General features: G+C 46.5%; 1 protein-coding gene across 9 annotated transcripts in view; it reads left to right on the top strand.

The window, feature by feature from the left end:
• The first annotated feature begins 3,186 nt into the window (after nucleotides 1–3,186).
• The window catches only part of MBTPS1 (membrane bound transcription factor peptidase, site 1), a 49,877-nt gene continuing 32,498 nt past the window's right edge, over nucleotides 3,187–20,565 (top strand). For 2 of the 9 annotated variants that reach the window (XM_089903351.1, XM_089903349.1), the window contains exons 1-3: nucleotides 3,187–3,535; nucleotides 16,386–16,643; nucleotides 19,566–19,769. In XM_089903351.1, coding sequence (XP_089759477.1) covers nucleotides 3,202–3,535; nucleotides 16,386–16,643; nucleotides 19,566–19,769 — 796 coding nt within the window. In that variant the 5' untranslated portion in view covers nucleotides 3,187–3,201. Of the gene's footprint in view, nucleotides 3,536–12,854; nucleotides 12,914–14,561; nucleotides 14,644–15,167; nucleotides 15,673–16,385; nucleotides 16,644–19,565; nucleotides 19,770–20,565 lie in introns of those variants that run through there. The other 7 variants (XM_022583054.3, XM_022583052.2, XM_089903353.1 and 4 more) reach the window with 7 other exon arrangements.

The following is a 20,565-nucleotide window of genomic DNA, read 5'->3' as shown; positions in this document are numbered from 1 at the left end:
GGATGAGTAATGACTTCTCAGCCTATGACCCATTTTATAACAAATTTAGCCCTTTAGAGCTTGTTTTACCTTGTTGTCAAACACTTTGCTATGTAATATTAGTCCATTCCAGTGGCATTATTGGTGTAAACATCAAAGATTTATAGAATAGTAGTTAAAATATGGACAGAGTATGTGTGTGTGATATGACATATTGTGTCTGTTGAAATAAGTTAGAAGCTCATTCTTGGTTCGCGTAATGGATTTATGCGTTACAGTGAACACTTCTATTGGTATGAAGATAATTATGCACAACCCACCACAACACGGGTTTGCACTGAAACCTACTGTGAAGTCTTTCTGGTTCAGGTCCTGTAAAGCCAAACATTTTTGAGAAGCACATACGTAGTGCTTTGACAGTCGTAAATCACTATACGAATATGACCGTATGTGCAAATTTGAAACTCACAGTTTAATATTGCAACATTGATGCAGAAACCGGTAAATTGAAATCAGGACTTTTATGAAATTGCTTTCTCCTGAGATAATAACTCCATCACGAGTAGGCCTAAAGCATGCTTTTATGTTATGCCCACAATTTTGCCAGTGACATTGCCTTAGTATTTCCAGATCTGACTTGGACTCAAGATCAGAAGTTAAGTTCAGAGCTCTTCAACTTACAGATCAGGCCTTCATCACATAAGAGGAGGAACTTCAGGTGTGAAAATTTACACACTAGTGATACTACGTAGAACTGACCTTTCTACGATACTACTACGTAGAACTGTTTTGCTTCCAAGTTGGCTTGGAAACCTTTATTTTGTCATATTTGGCATTTCCCCACCCGACCATTTATGGTCATTAAGACTAGCGAAAATTTGACTTCATGCCACAGTGACTTGAACTTTAATTGACATATAATAAGAAGCAGCAACTTGATGTAAAAATACCATATTTATATCTAAGGTGTTATGTGGTACAGCAGTGTCTTATATTTATCGATTAGGTGTTGGATCATTGTTATATGATGAGACTAAGTAAACCATGTCAGTGATGTTTTAAAATTCTCTCCTTGGCAGGACGTATGTAAATATGCTGGTTGGTGCAAAGTTCATGAAAGATCATAACCAAGACTCTTCCTTAGGTTTTACCTTTCCCAGAGCTCATTTGAGAGTCATAATCGGACCACTGTAGATGGGGTTTCTTATTAAGAATGTGGGAAATAAGAGCCTTTGAAAGAGTCTGTGGCCTGAAAACAACAATAAAAGCAGTTGCTTCTGCTTCCTTTGGAAGAGGTTTTGCTCCATATGTTTATAAATTGGTTGTTTGGAAAGAGAGACACATTTTTTTTCCCGTAGGAACAATTATTTAAAAGTTACAAAAAGTTAATCTCTAAACACCTGTGATAGTAACTCATTAAAAGCTGGTAACTCAGTAAGAAAATTGTGCGTGTAACCACGTGTCTCATAAATCTTGTGAAACTACAGAGTTGATTTCTTGCTCTCATTCTCCTGATAGGTTGAATAAGATGAAGGCTGATTTTGATCACAGACATTGGCGATGTGGAGGTCACTGGTGCTTTTGTCATGATCCATTTTCATCGAGTGGTGGGGATGAAAGGAGCGGTGGGGATGAAAAGTAGTGGGTTCAAGAAAGAGTGGGAAGAAAAAGGGAGTCAGTGAGTAGAGACAGCTCTTCGGAGGAGTCTGTTTTGTTTTAACTTCAGTTACTTAAAACCTTGGCACATTTGGGAACCAGAGGGTTAAGTGGCGTCCTCAGTGTTGACATCGTTTGCCCTCGGAAACTAGTCTCTCTGTGTCTCTGTCTCAGTATTGGCTCAGGCTGTTACTCTTTAAAATAGCACTCGGTGTTAATAAAGATTTACCTTCCCGTGGAATTGTGAATGCTTTATTATATACGTGAAGGGTTAGTTTAGGAAGTTACTAGAACCTGGAGTGGTGTGGAAAACCGGTAGACCAGGATTCTGGGGCTCTCAGCCTTCCTTGGTCAATTTCCAGGCCACCTCCTGTCATGCCCCAGGCCCCCTGCAGTTTCTAGGGTTTTCAGGAGCTGGCAGCTGTCTCTCTTCCCCCCGCTTCCGACTTCACTATCACGTGACAAGGATGTTTGCAATGCATCAGCCTACCTCTGTTCCTAACAGTTGGGCTTTGTATTCAATGGCATAGTGACCTAAAGGGCTGTTAAAAGAACCCTGAGTAGAACAACACAGTTAAGTTTAAGATCAGGTACCTTACGTGGTGGCAGCAGGGAGTGCTTAATTTTGAGGATTTGCAAGTGCGAGGGTCAAGAATTCTCTGAAAGTTCCTAACATTGATGCGACCTGGGGCGGGGCGGGGGTGGGGGAAGAACTTAATCAGGTGTGGGTTGATCTAGTGTAGCCACCGCATTTATTGAATGTGTGTCAAGCTCTGTGTGTGTATGTTTCATTTAACCCTCATCCTATTAGGTAGGTATTCGTATCTCTTTTTTGGATGAGGAAGGTGAGGTACGAAAGAGCTGAGGTACAACTTGCCGAAGATCACACAGCCAGTAGGGGATTCTGTATTTAGCCACTATATCAAATGAGTTTGGTTAAATATTCTTAAAGGGAAGATGCAGTGCTGTGGTTTCTAATGTTGGGGCCATGCAGTATCTTCATGGTGCCGTGGAAAGTTCAAACAAGATGCAAGCAGTTTTGTCTCACTGTGTAGCACATCATTTGTCATCAGCATTACGTAAAACAGGCTTTCAGTCCCCCAGTTGTGTCCAATGTCAAGTATGGACCGGCTCAACATTTAGACACAAAACAGCCCGTGATCTCAATCACCCGGACATTTTGGGGGGGGCGCGCTTCTAGAGTTCAACACATTAATCCTTGTTTCTTCAAAAGGGGTAGCCGCTTGGCGTCCGTGCTCCAGGCGAGGCCGCGAGGGGTTAGGAGTGGAGCGGACCCGACTTGGGGCAGGGGTCTCGCCGGTCAGGGTGGGAGTCAGGGGAGGACTCGCATCCTCACGCCCTAAGCAAGCACTTCACCCGCCCGCGTCCCAGGTGCCGCGCGGGTAAAACGGGTAGCGGTTTGCAGGGGGCGCGCGCTGAACCCGGCTCTTGCTCCGGACACCTAAAGGCCCCAGGAGGAGAGCGCTGGAGTAGAAGCTTTCAGGGGCCGTTTCGCCATGGTTGTCCTCTGCAGGACCGAGCCCGGCCCCGGCCAGTGCAGGTTCCATGAGCTCCTGCCCTAAATCCCTACGCATCCCTCGCCGGCCCATTCCAACAGTCCTTTACCCGGACTCCGAGCCGGTCCCGCCCCAGGGCCGCAAACTTCGCGAGACCTTCGTCTGTCCTCCCGGCCCGGCCCCGCGGCCCCCGGCGTCCAGAGCGCGCACGCAGGGCACGCACGGCCGCCGGGGCCGGCGCTCCAGGCCGTCGGGTTCTCCGCCCGGATCGCGCAGTATCGCGAGCGTTGGGAGTAAACACCCCGCATGGAGATCCGAGGCGTGTTCGCCGCGGAGGCGCCGTTATTCCGGGCCGGGCGGACTCGAGCCTGAGGCCGCCGCAGGTACGTCAGGCGGCCCGCTCCCCGGAGCCGCCGCCTCTCTGGACCCGCGCGGCCGCCGGCGCTCTCCGGCGTGCCCGGCGTGCTCGAGGCCCCGAGGGCGGGGGTCTGCGCTGGCGGGGGCGGCGGCGGGGCCTCGTTGCGCCCCGGGAACCGCTGGGCGCCGACTGGGCGGTGCGGGGGCGACGGTGCGGGGAGCGGGGAGGACGGGCGGCTTGACGCGCCGGTGCACTGCATGCCTGCCCGTGGGAGCCTCGCGGTCCCCTCCACTCGCCTCAGACCGGCCCGACTCCCGGCTGGTGTCCCCGCCTGGCCCTCTCTGCGTGTTGACACGCTTCGGTCGCTTGCTCCATTTCACCGTTTTCTTTATCTGAAATACACTTTAACGGAGTCAAACCGTATGCCTGGCCCTGGCCCTCCGCCTCCGAACAGACCGCAGTTTTCGGGTCTGTTCCCAGAGGGAGCTGGTATCAGATCTTAAGGGACCTCGGTTCTCTTCCCCGTCTCGGTCTGTACGCATTGCTCCACTGATTTTTCAAAAATGCGGGGTAAGAAGCTCGTCGGCAAGTTGGGTTCGGGAGGCTCTGGTTGACTCTCAGAACCAGAATGCCTTTCAGACCTGTAGAATCTTAAAATCTTGCCTTGCCCTGTCCTGAATGTGCTGCGTGAGACGGTTATACACCGTCTACATGTGTTCATTAAGATGTTTACCCCTTGTTTGGGTTAGAGCCCCTGAGACTTATGGCCTGTTTGCCTATGCAGATTAAGTTAAATATTTACAGTTACTTTAGATTCTGAAGGACACTTCCAAGTGTCCTTTGAGAGTGGCTTAAGATTTGAGTTGAACTGGAGAGTTTCGTTTCCTATGGCCCTTTAGTCTCGATTGTGCTGGTAAGTAGCGCTCTCACTTCAAGGTCTCAGTTTGCCTGAGTATAAAAATGAGGGGTTTGGAGAACAGTGACTCTTCCCAACCTTTAATCTGCAGCACCCATTTTATTTATATATTTTTTAACGTGAGAGCTTTGTTAAGGTAAAGTTACATACCATAAAATTCAACTGCTTTAAGTGTACTTATTCAGTATTTGTTGGTAGTTGTTGTTTTAGTAAATTTGCAGAGTTCTGCAGCCACCATAACCCAGTTTAAGGTGACATCCCCCAAAGATGGCTGGTGCCCATCTGCAGTCACTGCCCATTTCTTACGCCAGCTCCAGGCAACCACTAATCTATTTCCTGTCTCCTTAGATTTGTCTTTTCTGAATATTTCGTGTATTCAGGTGAGATCGTATGTGGCCATTGTGTCTGGCTTCTTTTGTTTCGCGTACTCTTTTCAGAGTTCATGTACATTGTACCGTGTATCAGTAAGTCATTCCTTTTTTTTTAAACTGAAGTAGGGTTGATTTACAATGTTGTGTTAGTTTCAGGTGTACAGCAGAGTGATTCATTTATACATATATATATTCTTTTTCAGATTCTTTTCCATTACAGGTTATTCCAAGATATTGAATATAGTTCCCTGTGCTATACAATGGGTCCTTGTTTATCTATTTTATATATAGTAGAGTGTATCTGATAATCCTAAACTCCTAGTTTATGCCTTCCCCCAATACTTCATTCCTTCTTAGGCCCAGGAGTATCCCAGTGTATGGATATAAGACATTTTGTTTATCCATTCATGCAGGACACTTTTTTGGGGGTGAGGGTGGGGCTGTGTGGCATGTGGGATCTTAGTTCCCGACCAGGGATCTTACCTGAGCCCCGTGCAGTGGAAGCGCAGAGTCTTAACCACTGGACGGCCAGGGCAGTCCCCTGGACGCTTTTCTCAAATAAAATGTTACGTTTCCATGTATGATGCAGATGGCCAGAGCCCTTTTTGTTAGAGGTGGCAGCAGGGGTGGCGGGTGGGACTCTTGTCCATAAGCTGTCTCAATGGTGCTCCCCAAGTATCCTTTATATCCCTTATATTATAAGGCTTATAGTTATAATTGATTATAAGGCTTATAATCAAGAGTTGGTTGCGTCCATAAATAAAGAAATTCTGGTTCAGTGCTTGCAGAGCCTTAGAAGCACCTAGGGTCCTATGGGATCAAGCAGGCTCTCTTCTGAAGAGTCAGGAGGTTTTAGCGTTCCCTTCCCATCCACGTGTTGTTTGATCGCATTTTCTGTCGGTCTGGTGGTAGATAGTTCTTGCCCCGCCTGCTGCCTCTTTCATTTGTGTGGCAGCCACAGTAAGTGCCACAGACAGTGAGAGGCCGCAGGCCTGGGCAGACTACACATGGCTCCTAGCGTAGCGCTTTAAGTGGAGCTGGGGTGGGCGTGTGTTTGCATCTGCCCCCTGACACCAGGGGAGAGTTAAGGTACTGGTTATATTTTGGAACAACTTGGCAGCTCCAGCCCTCGGTGACTTGAAATATTAAGGACGGGAGGCTGGACCTTGGTTTCTCAGTGTTTGGCCTGAGTCAGGTTAGGGAGACTGATTTCCTCCTCCCTGTGGCCTAATCGGTTTTAACACGCTGAGAAATCTGTTAACTTGGTTTATTAATATTGAGAATGTCTTTTTGCTTAAGGAAATGAGTTTGAAGTAAACTGAGGAAAGTACTAGCCTTATACGGGGCTGGCCAGTACTGGATGGCTGAAGGGTCAAGAGAATAAGGAGACAGGAGCCACATCTGAGAAAGAATAGGCAATAAAAGCAGTGTGGACCATGATGGCCCTTCACTTGGGCACTCTTGGGGCTGAATTGCTTGTGTTTTTTCCCCCTGCGAAACCTACTAATGGACAGAATGTGCCAGAATGAATGGTTCAGTCAGGCTTAAGAATACACCTTTGTTTTGGCGTGGTCTGGCATCTCTTAAATGTTAGCCTGCTAAACAATGGTAATACAGTCAAGTATGCAGTTAGTTACAAAAGTGGTATTTTTACAGTCAAATTTTAATTGAACTGAGTGGTATCCTTCCATAGCCTAAACAGTGCAATTTTCTCTGGATCTATTTCAGTAAAGGGTCATTAAATAGCAAGGCACATCTTCATAATTAGACGACTGTCAGGTGATACAAGTCATTTCCTCTCATCTGAATTGTGTGCCTTAATTATTTGCAAAGAAATCATTTTGGATGTACTTTAGCTATACGGGGCATCACAATCCTAGTGATACCCTTTTATAATGCAAAGTAGAAGGTTCTCAGAGCTGTAAGGAATGTTAGCTGTCACCTGCCCAAGTAATACATCTCCTCTACCTTGTCTCTCTTTTATACATGTCTCATTAAATATTATTCCTGGCATTGTATTTTTTGAGCTGTTTATTTTACATTTAGTATTTAATGTCAAATATTTTTTGATTGTACCTTTATTGGAGGCATAATTATACTTATTTATGGAAAATCCATAATTTTGTAAATACCATCTTTTAGGGTGTACCTTTGTATGCAAAGATAACCAGGTCTTCTACGTTAAGAATTTATAGAAATTAAATCCAGTAAACGCTTAGTGGATCCAGTAACAGCCCTAACCAGGCCCTATGAGTAAGTGATATTACAGATGATAAACTCGTTCAGAATGTACTAGCTAAAAGCATAGCCTTAAGCTAGAAGGTAGACACAGAGATTTTTGAAAACAATTCCTAGGAAATAGATCCCTTTTAAGCGCTGCTATATGTACAAATAAAATTACATTTTTAACATATTTTGACTTTGTGCCGCTGTCTTACCGGAAAATTTGTTTTTCTATAAAATTTATTTTAAAAGATTTATTAAAGTATTTAAATAATATGTTTTATCTAATTTAAAAGTGTAACATGTGCTCTTTGTGAAAAGGTATGAATAGAATTAAGAACATAACTACCTGTAATCATAATATCGGAAGGTAATAGAATCATTGGTACCATTTTGGTGGATAGTTTTTCTGTTCTTTTTTCCTTGTGCACATAGATACATATTTAAAAATCAAGATTTGGATCACACTGTACATGAACTGTTTTACTTAATATTTCATGAACATTTCCCCCATATTCTTTGGGAAATATATTAGTTTCCTATGGCTGCTGTGTCAAATTTCTATAAACTTGGTGGCTTAAAACAACACAGATTTATTCTCTGGCAGTTCTGGGGGTCGGTAGTCTGAAGTCAGTCTCACGGGGCTGAAGTCAAGGTGTCAGCTTCATTCTTTCTGGAAGTTCCAGGGGAGAATGTGTTTCCTTCCCTTTTCCAGCATCCAGAGGCACCTGCATTCTTTAGCTCCTGACCTCCTCCTGTATCACTTCAGCCTCATGTTTCCATCATCAGTTCCCTGCCTCCCTCTTATAAAGACTCTTGTAATTACATTGGACCCACCTGGATCGTCCAGGACACTAGACATCCTCAGTTTAGTTACACCTGCAAAGTCCCTTTGGCCATATGAAGTAACATTTATAGGTTCTGGGGATGAGAATGTGGACATCTTTTGGGGACCATTATTCAGCCTTCCAAAGGACCATAGTTTGAAATTGCTGCATTGCAATTGCTGCACTAATTATTTAGCTAGTCCCCTATTGCATTTAGGTGGTCTGTAATTTTTCCCAGTTAAAATCCTTGGACATAAAATTATTGTATGCTTTCAGGTTTATACTCCCGTGGATTTTAGGAAAGCAGGGTAACCTACCTCGTAAGAGTGTGGCCTCTGGAGCCAGACCACCCAAGTTCCCAGCCCAGCTTCCCCACTTACTGGCGGGGTGACTCCAGGCAAGGTGCTGAGCCACCGTGGGCCTCAGTTTTCTCATCTGAAAATGGGGGGATGGGTGGGAACAGGTTGTCGTGGGATTAAGTGAGTTAATACGTGCACGCTACTAGGATAACGCCTGCCACATGACAAATGCTCAGTAACTGTTAGTTGTTGTTATCACTGAAGTTATTAGAGTAAACGTTCTTTATGTCCATATATTGGCAGATTTCTCTAAAAGGTCATGAGAGTTTTTTACATTCACTAGCAGCCCATGAGAGTACTCATTTTATTGGGTTGAATTCTTAAACATGATTTTATTTTATACTCAATTTTTGTCTCAATTTTTGTCAAAATGTTACTTGATTTTTATAATGCAGACTATAGAGGCACTGGGGTTAATTTTAGCAGCTGTTTACTATCTCAGTTCCTTAATTCCTTAGAATGAGAAATACTTTTAATTTCTCTTTGACTGGCTCGGTCCATCTCTTGGTGTGTTCAGATATCATTCTGTGTGACAGGTGATGGGTGTAAACCTATTTGATAAGGTCCATGGTCTGGCTGTGCACACATGGGTCTGTGCAGAGTGAGTCTCACAGAAGAGGCTTAAAGTTGCTCCCACCCCTCCACCACATTTTCTTTTTATAAATTATTTTATTTACTTTTGGCTGCGTTGGGTCTTCGTTGCTGCCCGCGGGTTTTCTCTAGTTGCGGCGAGCGGGGGCTACTCTTCGTTGCGGTGCGCAGGCTTCGCATTACGGTGGCCTCTCTTGTTGCGGAGCATGGGCTCTAGGCGCACGGGATTCAGTAGTTGTGTCACATGGGCTCAGTAGTTGTGGCTCGCGGGCTCTAGAGTGCAGACTCAGTAGTTGTGGCGCACGGGCTTAGTTGCTCCGCGGCATGTGGGATCTTCCTGGACCAGGGCTCGAACCCGTGTCCCCTGCATTGGCAGGCGGATTGTTAACCACTGCACTTCCAGGGAAGTCCTCCACCACATTTTCAAATTCATACTCCCACCCTCCTGAGGGCAGCGCTAGCAAGTGAGACTAAATGTAGGACCTTTTTTTTTGTGCATATTTTGGAAACCATTCAACCTGCCAGAAAGGGTCCAAGAACAATAGAAGCCCTTTTTTCCCTCTGAACAATTTGAAAGTAAGTTGCAGACCTGATGTCCATTACCCCTGGATACTTCAGTAGGCATTTCCTGCAAGCAAGGACCTTTTTATGCAGTCACGGCACAGCCTTCAAAATCCAGCAGTTAGTCTTGATACGCCACTGCTAGCTGATCACAGGTTGGCCCCATTCAGGTTTTGCCAGTTGTTCATTCCAGTAATGTACTTACAGTAAAGGGATCCAGTTCAGAGTCTTGAGTTGCAGTTAGCGGTCATGTCTCTTGAGTCGCCTTCAATCTCAGCCGTTCCTTGACTTTCATTACCTCAGTACTTTTGGAAATTCTATGCGAGTTGTTTTGAAAAATGTCCCTCGATTGGGGTCCTGATGTTTCCTTAGGATATGATTCAGGTTGTACGTCTTTGGCAGGAGCCCCTCAGGTGACGCCAGGCTCTTCCAGTGCGTCTGCCCGGCGGACCTGGGTCCATTTGTCCCATCGCTGGTTAACTTGATGAAGCGTCTCCATTGTAGGGTTACCCTATTTCCTTTAGTAAATCAGGATTTTGCTGGGAGCACATTCTGAGCCCATGTGAATAACTTATTCCTCTTCACAGTTTAAGTTTATTTTACGTGTATATGCTACAGTGGACTCATGCTTTCCTGTTGTGTTCAGTGGGTCAGGTTCTGTTACGTTCATTATTTACTTCGATGCTCAGATTGTCCCGTGCTGGCCTCTGTGTCCCTTTGACACGTCCCCACCATTCTTTGAGCTTTTCCTTACTTTCTGGTGCAATAAGATGTTCCAGACTCATCTCTGTTTACCCTGCCCAGCCTGGAACTAGCTCTGTCTCCAAGGAGCCTGGTTTCTTTTAGTGGAGAATAGTTATTTAGAAAACCAGTTCTGGGTTCCCTCCTGTTGGGATATCACTGCCCCTGTGTCCTTTCAGCAGACAGAGCTAGGAAATACATGTATGTGTGTTTGTGTATTTTTCTACATCTGTCTGTATAGAAAACCTTGAGTTCACACCAGTACTTCCAGTTTTATTCTGATCCTGCATGGTTCATTCCAGTTTTTCCCCTTTCATATTTGAGACTTCCTTCCCTTTCAGTGAGAAATCTGCCTCCCATTATCCACAAATATTTATTTGATCAAATCAGTGTCCCTTCGTCACTGCCGGCGCCTCACGCAGGCTCTGACACCCCTCGCCAGGGGCCTCTCCCCCCAGCCTCCGTCACTCCGCGCCAGGCCGCGGCAGCTCTCCCGCCGCTGCCTCCTTCTTGTCCTCGGCCGATTATTTTTATAGAAAGTGTTTTCTTTTCCTGTTGTGTCTGTGCTCCTCTTCTCTGTGCTCACCTTACGCTTGTTGCTGCGTACGTGTTGGCCACTAGATGGTGAGCCCGTCTTGGGGACACACTCTCCAGGGCTGAACTGTGGAGTGAGAGCGGGACGCAGCCGTTGTGCACGCGGTCGCGGGGTGCCTTCAGAGCGCTGCGGAGGAGTCGGGGGAGCCGTATCTTTAAAACAAACAGGCCAAGGGCGCAGAGGCCGGTAGGCGGTGGCCGGTCTTCCCTCCCCAGCGCCCACGCCATCACTCACCGGCCTCTAGGTCCCCCGTGGCATTTTTCTTTTCCTCAGTGCAAATTTATGTTTTGAAGCTCTCTCTTTCTGGGACTGGGAAACGTAGAAATCTCCATATCTGTTGTCACTCATGAAAAAGAGTGTCTTCCTAGAACCCAGATTTCAGTTCACCTTTAAAGAACAGAAGCAGGTCAACCAGGTCCAGATAGGGAGTGTCTTCTTGTTCCCGTCCTTACCAGCCTTCTCATTCCTCCCCCTGCACGGGGATTGTCCTCGTGAGGGTGTCTGCTTTCCAGCCCCTGTGGTTTGGAGACTCCTCTAGTGTGGCCCTCTGGTGAGAGGTTCAGTGACCTTTCAATTACTAAACCAGTGACCGCTGTTCATTATGGAAATGTTTCCCCTAATTTGGGGGTTTTGACCTCCCTCTACCCCTCTGCCCTGAGCCATGCCCCCCCAGCTCTCATGCTCGCCCGAGAGCACTCAGGTCCTGCCCGTGCTTCCTGAGCCGGCTTTTCCTGCAGCCTCCGCCATCCCGTTTGGGGCAGACGCCCTGGGCGTTGGGCCGGAGGCCTTGGTGCTGTCCCTGCCTCCTCTCGGGCGCGCCCCACATCTGGTCGTCAGCGGAGCCTGTCCGCTCTGCCTTTGCCTCCCCTGCCCCTCCCTGGCCCAAGCCACCCTCTTCACAGGGGCCTTCCAGGGGTCCCCTGCTTCCGCCTGTGTCCGCTCCACACGGAGGCTGGAGCGAGCCGGCCGGTGAGGCTCCTTTGCTCTGCTCACGCTTTCCCTGCCCGTTCAGCGCTAGGGCACGGGCCTCTCATCTCCCCGCCGAGGTCCCCTTCCCTCGCCCCTGGCCCTCTGCTCTTCCTGGCACACACCAGGCGTGTCCTCGCTCGGGCTCCTGCCCTCGTCTCCCCAGCGCCCGCGGCACCCTTCCCCAGGGGGCTTGGCGAGCGCCGCGCTTCCATCGGGTCTTCACTCAGAAGTCCCCTTCCAGAAGCTTCTGCAGCACTCTGTCTCAGCTTCACCCCTCCGCCTGACTTGTCGCATCCCCCTTATTTCTTTTTTCTGCTTTCAAAATACAGCATTTATCACCAGCTAAATGCCACGTCTTCTCCTCATCGTGCGTGATACCTGTCTCCCCCTGAAAGGGCCGCTCCACGAGGCAGAGATTTCGGTTGTCTTGTGCTCACTGCTCTGCGGGGCGGCCGGAGCAGTGCCTGGCTCTGGGGCTCCGGGGAAGTGGGTCGGACGAGGGAACTGAGCCGCTCGCCCCCCCACCCGCCCCTCCGCGGGGTTCTATCTCTGCACGGCGCTCCGCTGGCGCTCTGAGCGGCTGTTTCCGCCTGTCGCTGGCCCTGCTGTTCAACCCCGCGCCTGCCTCAGCGCCCGCCCTGTCACCCTCTCCAGCCTGGCACCGCTCACTGGCTGCTCCTGCGCGCTCCCTGCGTTTCCTCGCCGGGACGTAGCTCTGCTCAGGATGCCCCGCTTCTCCTTCCGTATTTCCACGCTTCCAGCCCTGCGGGGGTAGAGTCGGCCAGAGCCAGCTGCCAGCCCCCTCTCCCGAAGGCTCCTCCTTCCGTCCCCCGTCCCCGCGCGGGCCCTGTGCCTCTCCTTTGCTGTCGTCCTTTCCTGCGCTTGGCTTGGCCGTTGGCGTTTGTGCTTGGCCTCCTTGCAGGCTCCCACCTGGAGGGCTGCGTCCCTCACCTACTAACAACACGTGTTTCCTCTGTAACCCCTGGCAATGTCTGAAACTTGGTTAGCACTTCATAAATTTGTACTATGTAGTGAGTAAATTAAGGTAGACTGTCTTACGATCGTGCAGTGTCCTGTTTTCCAAAGACCTAAAAACTTTCCTGTTTCTATTTGGAAGAGAACTGATTACTTTAGTCATTTTAAAATTTCAGAGTCCCTGACCTTTTCTTTCCGTTTCTCTTTCTTTTCAAGTCAGGCTCCTGCCCTCAGCTGTGAGAGAACATCAGCCATCTCTCCCCCACAGGCTGATTGTAAGTTCACTGTCTTTACCTGTGTGTGAATTATTTTGGAACAGGTTTAATTGAAGTTGATGTAACTCAACTTGTTAGATCTAATATTTGCTCACTAGTATGGCTCACTAATATTTGCGTTATATCCAGTCCAAATGTGTCATAGATTCTTTTTCTTTTTTTAAAGCTATCTATTTTACGTTTGGTAGTGTAAAGATGTGTCATAGATTCTTTAGCATTCTGTTTTTATTTTATTTTTCTTAATTGCCTTAACTGAGACCCATTTAAATCTTTTCACTGTAAGTTCATTTCCTATGAACGTAAGAGCTCTTATCGCCAGTGATCAGCTTTCTCTACTTTGACCCGTAATACTATAAGTCAGCTATATACTTCAGATAGTTGTATTCTGTGATACTGCCGCAGGTATCAAGTATGAACAAGAACTTGGGCCTCACTCCCAAGCGGCTTTGCTGTAAAATAGGTCGGAGTGACTGTTGGTGTCCCCTGTTGCTTTTCTTCCATCTTTCTGTTCTGGTCTTTGTTTTCAAGTTCTTTGTTTATATGCCTGGCATTCTCATTGTTCTTCATGTTGCTATGGAAATAAGTTTTAATATTTCATTTCTATCTGATTAACTCTGTTCCACCAACCTTGGTCTCCAGTTGCAGAGATAGGCCTGCTTTTCAGGTTCGTTTGTTATTATAACAATGAATGTCCTAATTATTGAACTTCAAAGATTGTTTAGATACTCTTAACCCCTTACTTTTCTTTTCCTTTAATAAATTTATTTATTTGTTTATTTTTTGGCTGCGTTGGCTCTTTGTTGCTGCGCGCGGGCTTTCTCTAGTTGCGGTGAGCGGGGCTACTCTTCGTTGTGGTGTCTGGGCTTCTCATTGCGGTGGCTTCTCTTGTTGCGGAGCGTGGGCTCTAGGCACGTGGGCTGCAGTAGTTGTGGCTCACGGGCTCTGGAGCGCAGGCTCAGTAGTTGTGGCGCATGGGCTTAGTTGCTTCGCGACATGTGGGACCTTCCCAGACCCTGGCTCGAACCCGTGGCCCCTGCATTGGCAGGCGGATTCTTAACCACTGCGCCACCAGGGAAGCCCAAACCCTTACTTTTCTTTGTCAGTGCTTTCCTGTTTATAGAAGCACACATGAATAGTTCCAGAAACCACAGACTCCTTGTTGTTCTCAGGTACCAGTTTCTGCCGGAAGAATAGGTTTAACACCCTGACATCCCTCTCTTGAAAGGGGGCTAACTCCTTGTCCTGCGTGTTTTCTTTTTAGAAACAAGTAGGAATGGAAGGCCTGTCTGTCTCATTGGTCTGTCTTCCCCCTGCTGGATTATTTATGTTTCTGGTGTGAGCTGTGCAACTGAGTTTTCTGGGCGTGCTGCAGCCTGTGTTGTTGTTTTATCACTGCTCCATTCTTCATTGTGAAGAATTATGATTTTCCTTACCATTCAGATACTTTGAAAGGTATTCGTGCTCACGTGCAGTTTAATACTCAGCAGTTTTCTTTGGCAACAGCTTTTACCTCACGAACTGTCCTCTCATGTCACTCCAAGTAAAGAGATAATTTGATTTTATAACATATTCAGCAGGTTGAAAATCTTTAAGTTGGGGCTTCAGGTAAAATAGTGACAATAAAACCTCTTCTGTGCTCTCTTCATAGAATTGGCAGAAAGTATTTCAAAATCTGAAGAGGCATAGTTTGAGTAATTTTAGACCATTTATGTCGTCTCTTAAAGAAGGTGGTAAGTACATGACTTGCATGGAAATTAGTTTGCTCTTAGGTGTTAATTTTACAGCAGAAAGTAAGGGTGTATACCAAGCTTTTGCCTGAAAAAATCGGTGAAATTTATCGGGAATTAAAGTACTGACTGGGGAAATGCCCTGGAAATGAAGAGCTGCAAATGATGGGAAAATACAGCATCTGAAATAGAGGCGTAGTAAGGACCATAGGCAGAGGGTCATGGTTCCTCCTCCTCCGTGGTGCTGGGTGCTCAGGGCCAGTGTGCTTAATATTCCTGGGGTTATTTGTCATCCTTATTTTTCTCATTTATTTTATCCTATTTTATTTTTGAAGCCGTCTTAAAACTTTTTTCCCCCCTGAAAGAAGTGAGGAGTAACTAAATAAAAGTGAAATAATAAGATGTTCCATGGTTGTGTCATACATTTATTTTGTCTTGTAGCTGGTGTGTCTTTTTGACCCTCTTATCTAAATTGCAGGGATCACTAACCCTTCCGGCTCTGTCAGCGCACTGCTCATGTCTCTGTGCGCTTGCTTTGTTTTATAGACTGGCTCACGGAGTGATCACTCATCCCCGTTGGACTTTGGTTCTGTGGTGCAGATGGAGCGTAGGACTCAGGTGTCTGGGCCAGAGTGAGCGAAGCCTGAGGCCCAAGATGGAGAAGAAACGAAGAAAGAAATGAAAGCCTCTTTTCAGGCCAAACCACAAAAGGCCATGAAATTTAACTTTTATTTACCTTGGACTAGACTGTAAAATGGCCGATCAGTAATGTTTCAGCTTTTAGCTGAAACAAAAATTAACTTATAATCAAGGAAGAAAAAAGTGCGATTTGAATTTATGCGATTTTATGACCATATTCACTCATGACCATGAAGCTTGTCCACATCTGGCTGCTTCTGCTGGTGGTTTTGCTCTGTGGGAAGAAACATCTGGGTGACAGGCTGGAAAAGAAATCTTTTGAAAAGGCCCCATGCCCTGGCTGTTCCCACCTGACCTTGAAGGTGGAGTTCTCCTCAACAGTTGTGGAATATGGTAATGATATTATTTTAAATGTCAGGGAGTTCCCCCCACCCCCAATGCGGTTTTTTTCAGATTTATTGTAAACATCAGCTTTTGCCAAAAACAATAAATTTCGAATGGGCTGAGTGCATAGTGTTTGGATATTAGTTCTGCTGAAGTTTGTTTTTCCAGTATAATTAGCTTATATGAAGGAAGTCAATTGACATTCTGAATTATTTCCCTAAAACTGGATTCCATGGAACAGATGTCATTGTAGCTGGTGAGGGTGGGGACTTTGGAGGGGCTGAAAGTTTATGTGACCAGTTGTGGATAACTAAGCAATTAGTCTTACATAATCTGCTCTACACTTTGTTACTGTTTTCAGTAAAATAAAACTGAGCCTTCGCTTCTCTGAATTCCTTCTTCCTGTTTGAAAACCTTGCATGCATTTTCTCTGCCGTACACTCAAATTTCTGTTAATGTTTGGTTTTTGAAAAATAGCCCAGGTATCTGATTCTAAGTGATGTGTCCTGTGATCAGTGGGGCTCATCCACATCGTTTTAACTCAGAGCTCTGGAAACTGCCATCCAGGGTGTTTAAAGTAGTCTGTTTGTTTACTCCTCTTTCTACTAGGTTTTATGATATGTAAGCTTTCTTTTACCAGGGAAGTTTTAGATTAAGTATAATCTTATGTCATAATATAGGTACGTAAATTCTCACTTTTATTTTGTGGTCATTGATTGCAGAGTATATCGTGGCTTTCAATGGGTACTTTACAGCCAAAGCTAGAAATTCATTTATTTCAAGCGCCCTGAAGAGCAGTGCAATCGACAACTGGAGAATTATACCTCGAAACAATCCATCCAGTGACTACCCTAGTGATTTTGAGGTGATTCAGATAAAAGAAAAACAGAAAGCGGGGCTGCTAACACTTGAAGACCATCCAAACATCAAACGGGTAACACCCCAACGGAAAGTCTTTCGTTCCCTCAAGTATACGGAGTGTGAGTACCGTGACCTTGGGCTGGTCTGTATCCATTTCTGCTGCGCTGGGAATAGGGGGAGGATGTGCGTATTCACACGTGGCAGAATTTGAAAAGCAGTACAGTGAATATTCCTGTCCCTCCGTCTAGTTTCGTCAGTCGTGAACGTTTTCCTGGCAGGAATTTAAAAAACCAAAAAGAGACTTTGTGCTTCTGATAGAAACAAATAGTGCAGGTTTGCAGTAGAGGGTGATGGTTGTGTCTGTCGTGTGGGAAGTGATTTTCACCAGGTTCCTCTCAAAGCGTTCAGGCTTTGAGGCCCTGACGCCCCTTCACACTCTGAAACGAAGACGGTGTCTTTGAGTCTCCTTTTTATTTGCATTTTGCTTCTTTCAGCGCATGTTTTTATTTTTGAAGGCATCTCGCAAAACACCTCTTCCTCGGGTTTCATTTTGCTTTTCTCAGACCCTCCCAACCGCGCACCATCGCGCCTCCGCTGGGTTTGTTTAAGCTGGGAGCTGGGCAGGGGCAGTGATGGAAGGAATTTGCTGAGTCCCTTTCAGCTCCAGGGCTTACTCTCCTATAGTCCTTACAACTCGGGCCTGTCGAGATACGTTTATCCTCAGATAACAAGTTGCATATTATTGCATAATATTTTCCAAAGCAGATGTATTACCAAAAGAAAGGGTTTTTTTCCCCCATTTGACATAAACTGGGGCGACAGATTGCTAGTTCCATTACCGTTTATTGTCATTTCTTTCATTAGATGGAAAAAGAAAATTTTGCTCTTCTTTTTTTGTCTGTCATATACTAGGCCTGAGAGCCTCTGAGGTTTCAAAAACACCCAGGGGACAAGCCTGACTAATTTGCATCCTGTGACAGCCAGTTCGAGCGTCAGCTGTGGAATTCAGGTGTCTGGCTTCGTAGAGCTCTCTCTGCTAGTCCACGTTTCGTGGTGCCTTTTCTCTTTGAAAAGCAATAACCTCAGAGCAATCCAGGAAGATAAAAGCAACCCAAAACTTGTACACTTAGCCAAATATATAAATTCGGCCTTTTTTATTTTTCAATCTTATCTTAAAGAGCTGCAGAATATTTTAGGAAACATAGAAGGGCTGATTTTAGCACAGGAAGCGTAGGGGCTCATGGTTGGGGTTCCCTTCTGTATCCTCTCCACCACGGTTGTCAGATGCTGTGCTCGGCAGCCCGTAAGGAAATAGTATGTATCTCCTTCTTGTTAGCCGTGGCCTTCTGTGGTAAGCAAGTCCTCTTTAAGCTTCAGTGCTTCTCATCCAGAAAATGGAGATAATACCACCTACCTCAGAGTTCTTACAAAGGTAAAAGGAAGTAGTGCGTGTGAAGAGAGCTTAGTAGATTTCTTAGGCTGTTGTGAGCAGACATTAAATGTTCGTTTTTTGGGAATTCCCTGGTGGTCCAGTGGATAGGACTCCGTACTTTCACTGCTGGGGCCTGGGTTCAATCCCTGGTCGGGGAACTAAGATCCCGAATACCACGTGGCACGGCCAAAAAAAAAAAAGTTCATTTTTTCTGTGGCTCTGTTGTTCAAAGGCTTTGCTTTATTTTGGGTTGGAATCTGTTACGCTCTGGATCCCATCCCTGGTCTCTCCATGGGCCGTAAGACAGAGCTAACCTGAGTTCCCCAAGACAGCACTGCAGGGTATTTCAAGGCTATCCTGGTGTCCCCCTTAACAGTTCCTTCTCTCCAGGATAATAAAAATATCCAGTTCCTCCAGGGGTTACTAATATGACCTGGCGTCAAGTCCCCTCACCACTTTAATTGCTTTTCTTTGAATGCTTCCTGTTAACGACTGAAGCCAGAGTTGAATGCAGTCCTTTGGTTGCAGTCCAGTCTGCTGAAAGGAGAGCACAGCAGACCCGTCCTTAGTTCGAATACTGTCCTTCAATTAGTGCCCAGGCTGTTGACCGAAGGAACAGAATCAACATGGGAGGTTCAGTATAGAATAATTTCAGTTGCACTGTGCAAATAATTACTTAATAGAATTGACATGACTGTATATTTTTCCCGGTCCCTGTGCTTTCATGGGTGTAGCCTGGTGAGACTGGAAGGAAAGCTCAAGTAATTGGCTTTAGAAACAGAACCTCAGCGGTATTACAGATTTGCCCTTTAGAAACGGATGTGACATATGGTTTTTTCTTCATTATAGCATGGTTTTTGAAAGGTAAAGGGGCAACCCTTGTGGTATTTCTTCTACTTTTTTCTTCCACTAAGAAAAAAAAAAAGTATTTACAGATAGTAAAATCCATGCTTTTTAGTGCACAGTTTGGCGAGTCTTGGTCAAAGTGTGCAGTCAGGTGCCCACCAGCAAAATCAAGATACAAGACAGTTCCGTCACCCCCAGCAATCCCCCGAGCCCTCTGTTTTGCTTTTTGAAGGGGGACGTTCTAGCAGATACGCACGCTGAGGACGTTAGGCGGGTCACAGTAGGAAAAGGTCAGAGCGAGGTGTCCTGGGATCACACGGCTTTTTCCTGTCCCAGGGATCACACTGTAAACGGTGAAGCGTCACCATTGCTTAGCGGACATTTTCTTATACTCTGCCCTCCCCACCCAACACACACACACTTCTGGTTCAGTGGGAACAAGTGGCTGATGAAAAACCAGGCATTTCTTCAGTTTTATTTTCACAGTTGAGTTTATTTCTTCAGAAATGATTATCTTATCAGTCTTTCCCTGCCTTACATTGGTTAGAAAATTCCAGGTAAAGAACTAATTGGGAATAACGTGATGGCTAAGTAGTATCCTCTGACTCTAGCCACGTGGAGAAGCTCCTTCTGGCCGAGGGGAGGGAATATCACCACCCTGCAGAAGGGATTTCAGACGGGAGTCATTGCACTGGGGGAGTGGCTGTTTCCCTGACAGGTACGTGTCCCCTGCGTTTCTGATCTTTCTCTCCTGTGGCTGCAGCTGACCCCGCCGCGCCCTGCAACGAGACCCGCTGGAGCCAGAAGTGGCAGTCGTCCCGCCCCCTGCGCAGGGCCAGCCTCTCCCTGGGCTCGGGTTTCTGGCACGCCACTGGGAGACACTCGAGCAGACGGCTGCTCAGGGCCATCCCGCGCCAGGTCGCCCAGACGCTGCAGGCCGACGTGCTGTGGCAGATGGGCTACACAGGTGGGCCTGTCAGCCGGGGTGGCTTCCCCTCTAGGGCCTCACGGGTCTGTCCTTCTGCGGGTTGAGCTGGACGCAGTCAGCTGCCCCTCGTCTCTGGCTCCTGTTGTGGGGGCATCTGTTTCTGTGGCTTTTCTAATTGTTTAGTCCTGTTCACTTTTTGTGTCTTATTTCCCTGTACTGTTTCTGAGGTTACAAGGAGTAGATTGTGGAGTGTTTCTTTCCTGTTGACACACGTGAACAGACACAGCACTGCCCCTGCCAGAGCTGACTGGCAGTCCAGCAGAGTTCTGTAATTTCCCAGGGAATGAGATCGAATCCAGAGATAGTTACCTTGATTTGGGCAGTCTCGTGAAATGGAGCACGTCCCTCCTGTGTGGTGCCCTGTGTTCGGCATGGCTAAGTGATTGACTGTCGAGGTTGCTACCTTTTGTTTCAGAACAGGAAACGATAGTAACGACCATATCCTGGGAAATAAAACTCACAACCCATCAGATTTTTTTTCTTGCTGATACATCAGGGCAGAAGATTCCTGTTTTAACGAATGTGGAGGTTTGGACCCTAAGTATCAGCCCACGTCTCTGGCGCCTCATACGTCACAGTTTGTCTCAGTGTCTTTCCATCTCTCCTTGGCTTAGAGACCCTTGCCTTAGAGAACCAAAGACCTTCCCTTACCGCGCCTCAGACTTAACACCCGGGGGGCTGACATTTTATTAAATTATTGTCTCTTCTTGGTTTATCCTTTTAGGGGGAAAACTTCACAAAACAGAAGTTCTCTAGTCATCAGAAAAGCATTTTT

The sequence above is a fragment of the Delphinapterus leucas genome, chromosome 20 (genome assembly GCF_059928025.1).
Source record: "Delphinapterus leucas isolate spDelLeu-1000000601 "Yukka" chromosome 20, BTC_Dleu_Yukka2, whole genome shotgun sequence".
In the NCBI taxonomy this organism is placed as follows: Eukaryota; Metazoa; Chordata; class Mammalia; order Artiodactyla; family Monodontidae; genus Delphinapterus; species Delphinapterus leucas.
This window is presented reverse-complemented; position numbering and strand designations above follow the sequence as displayed.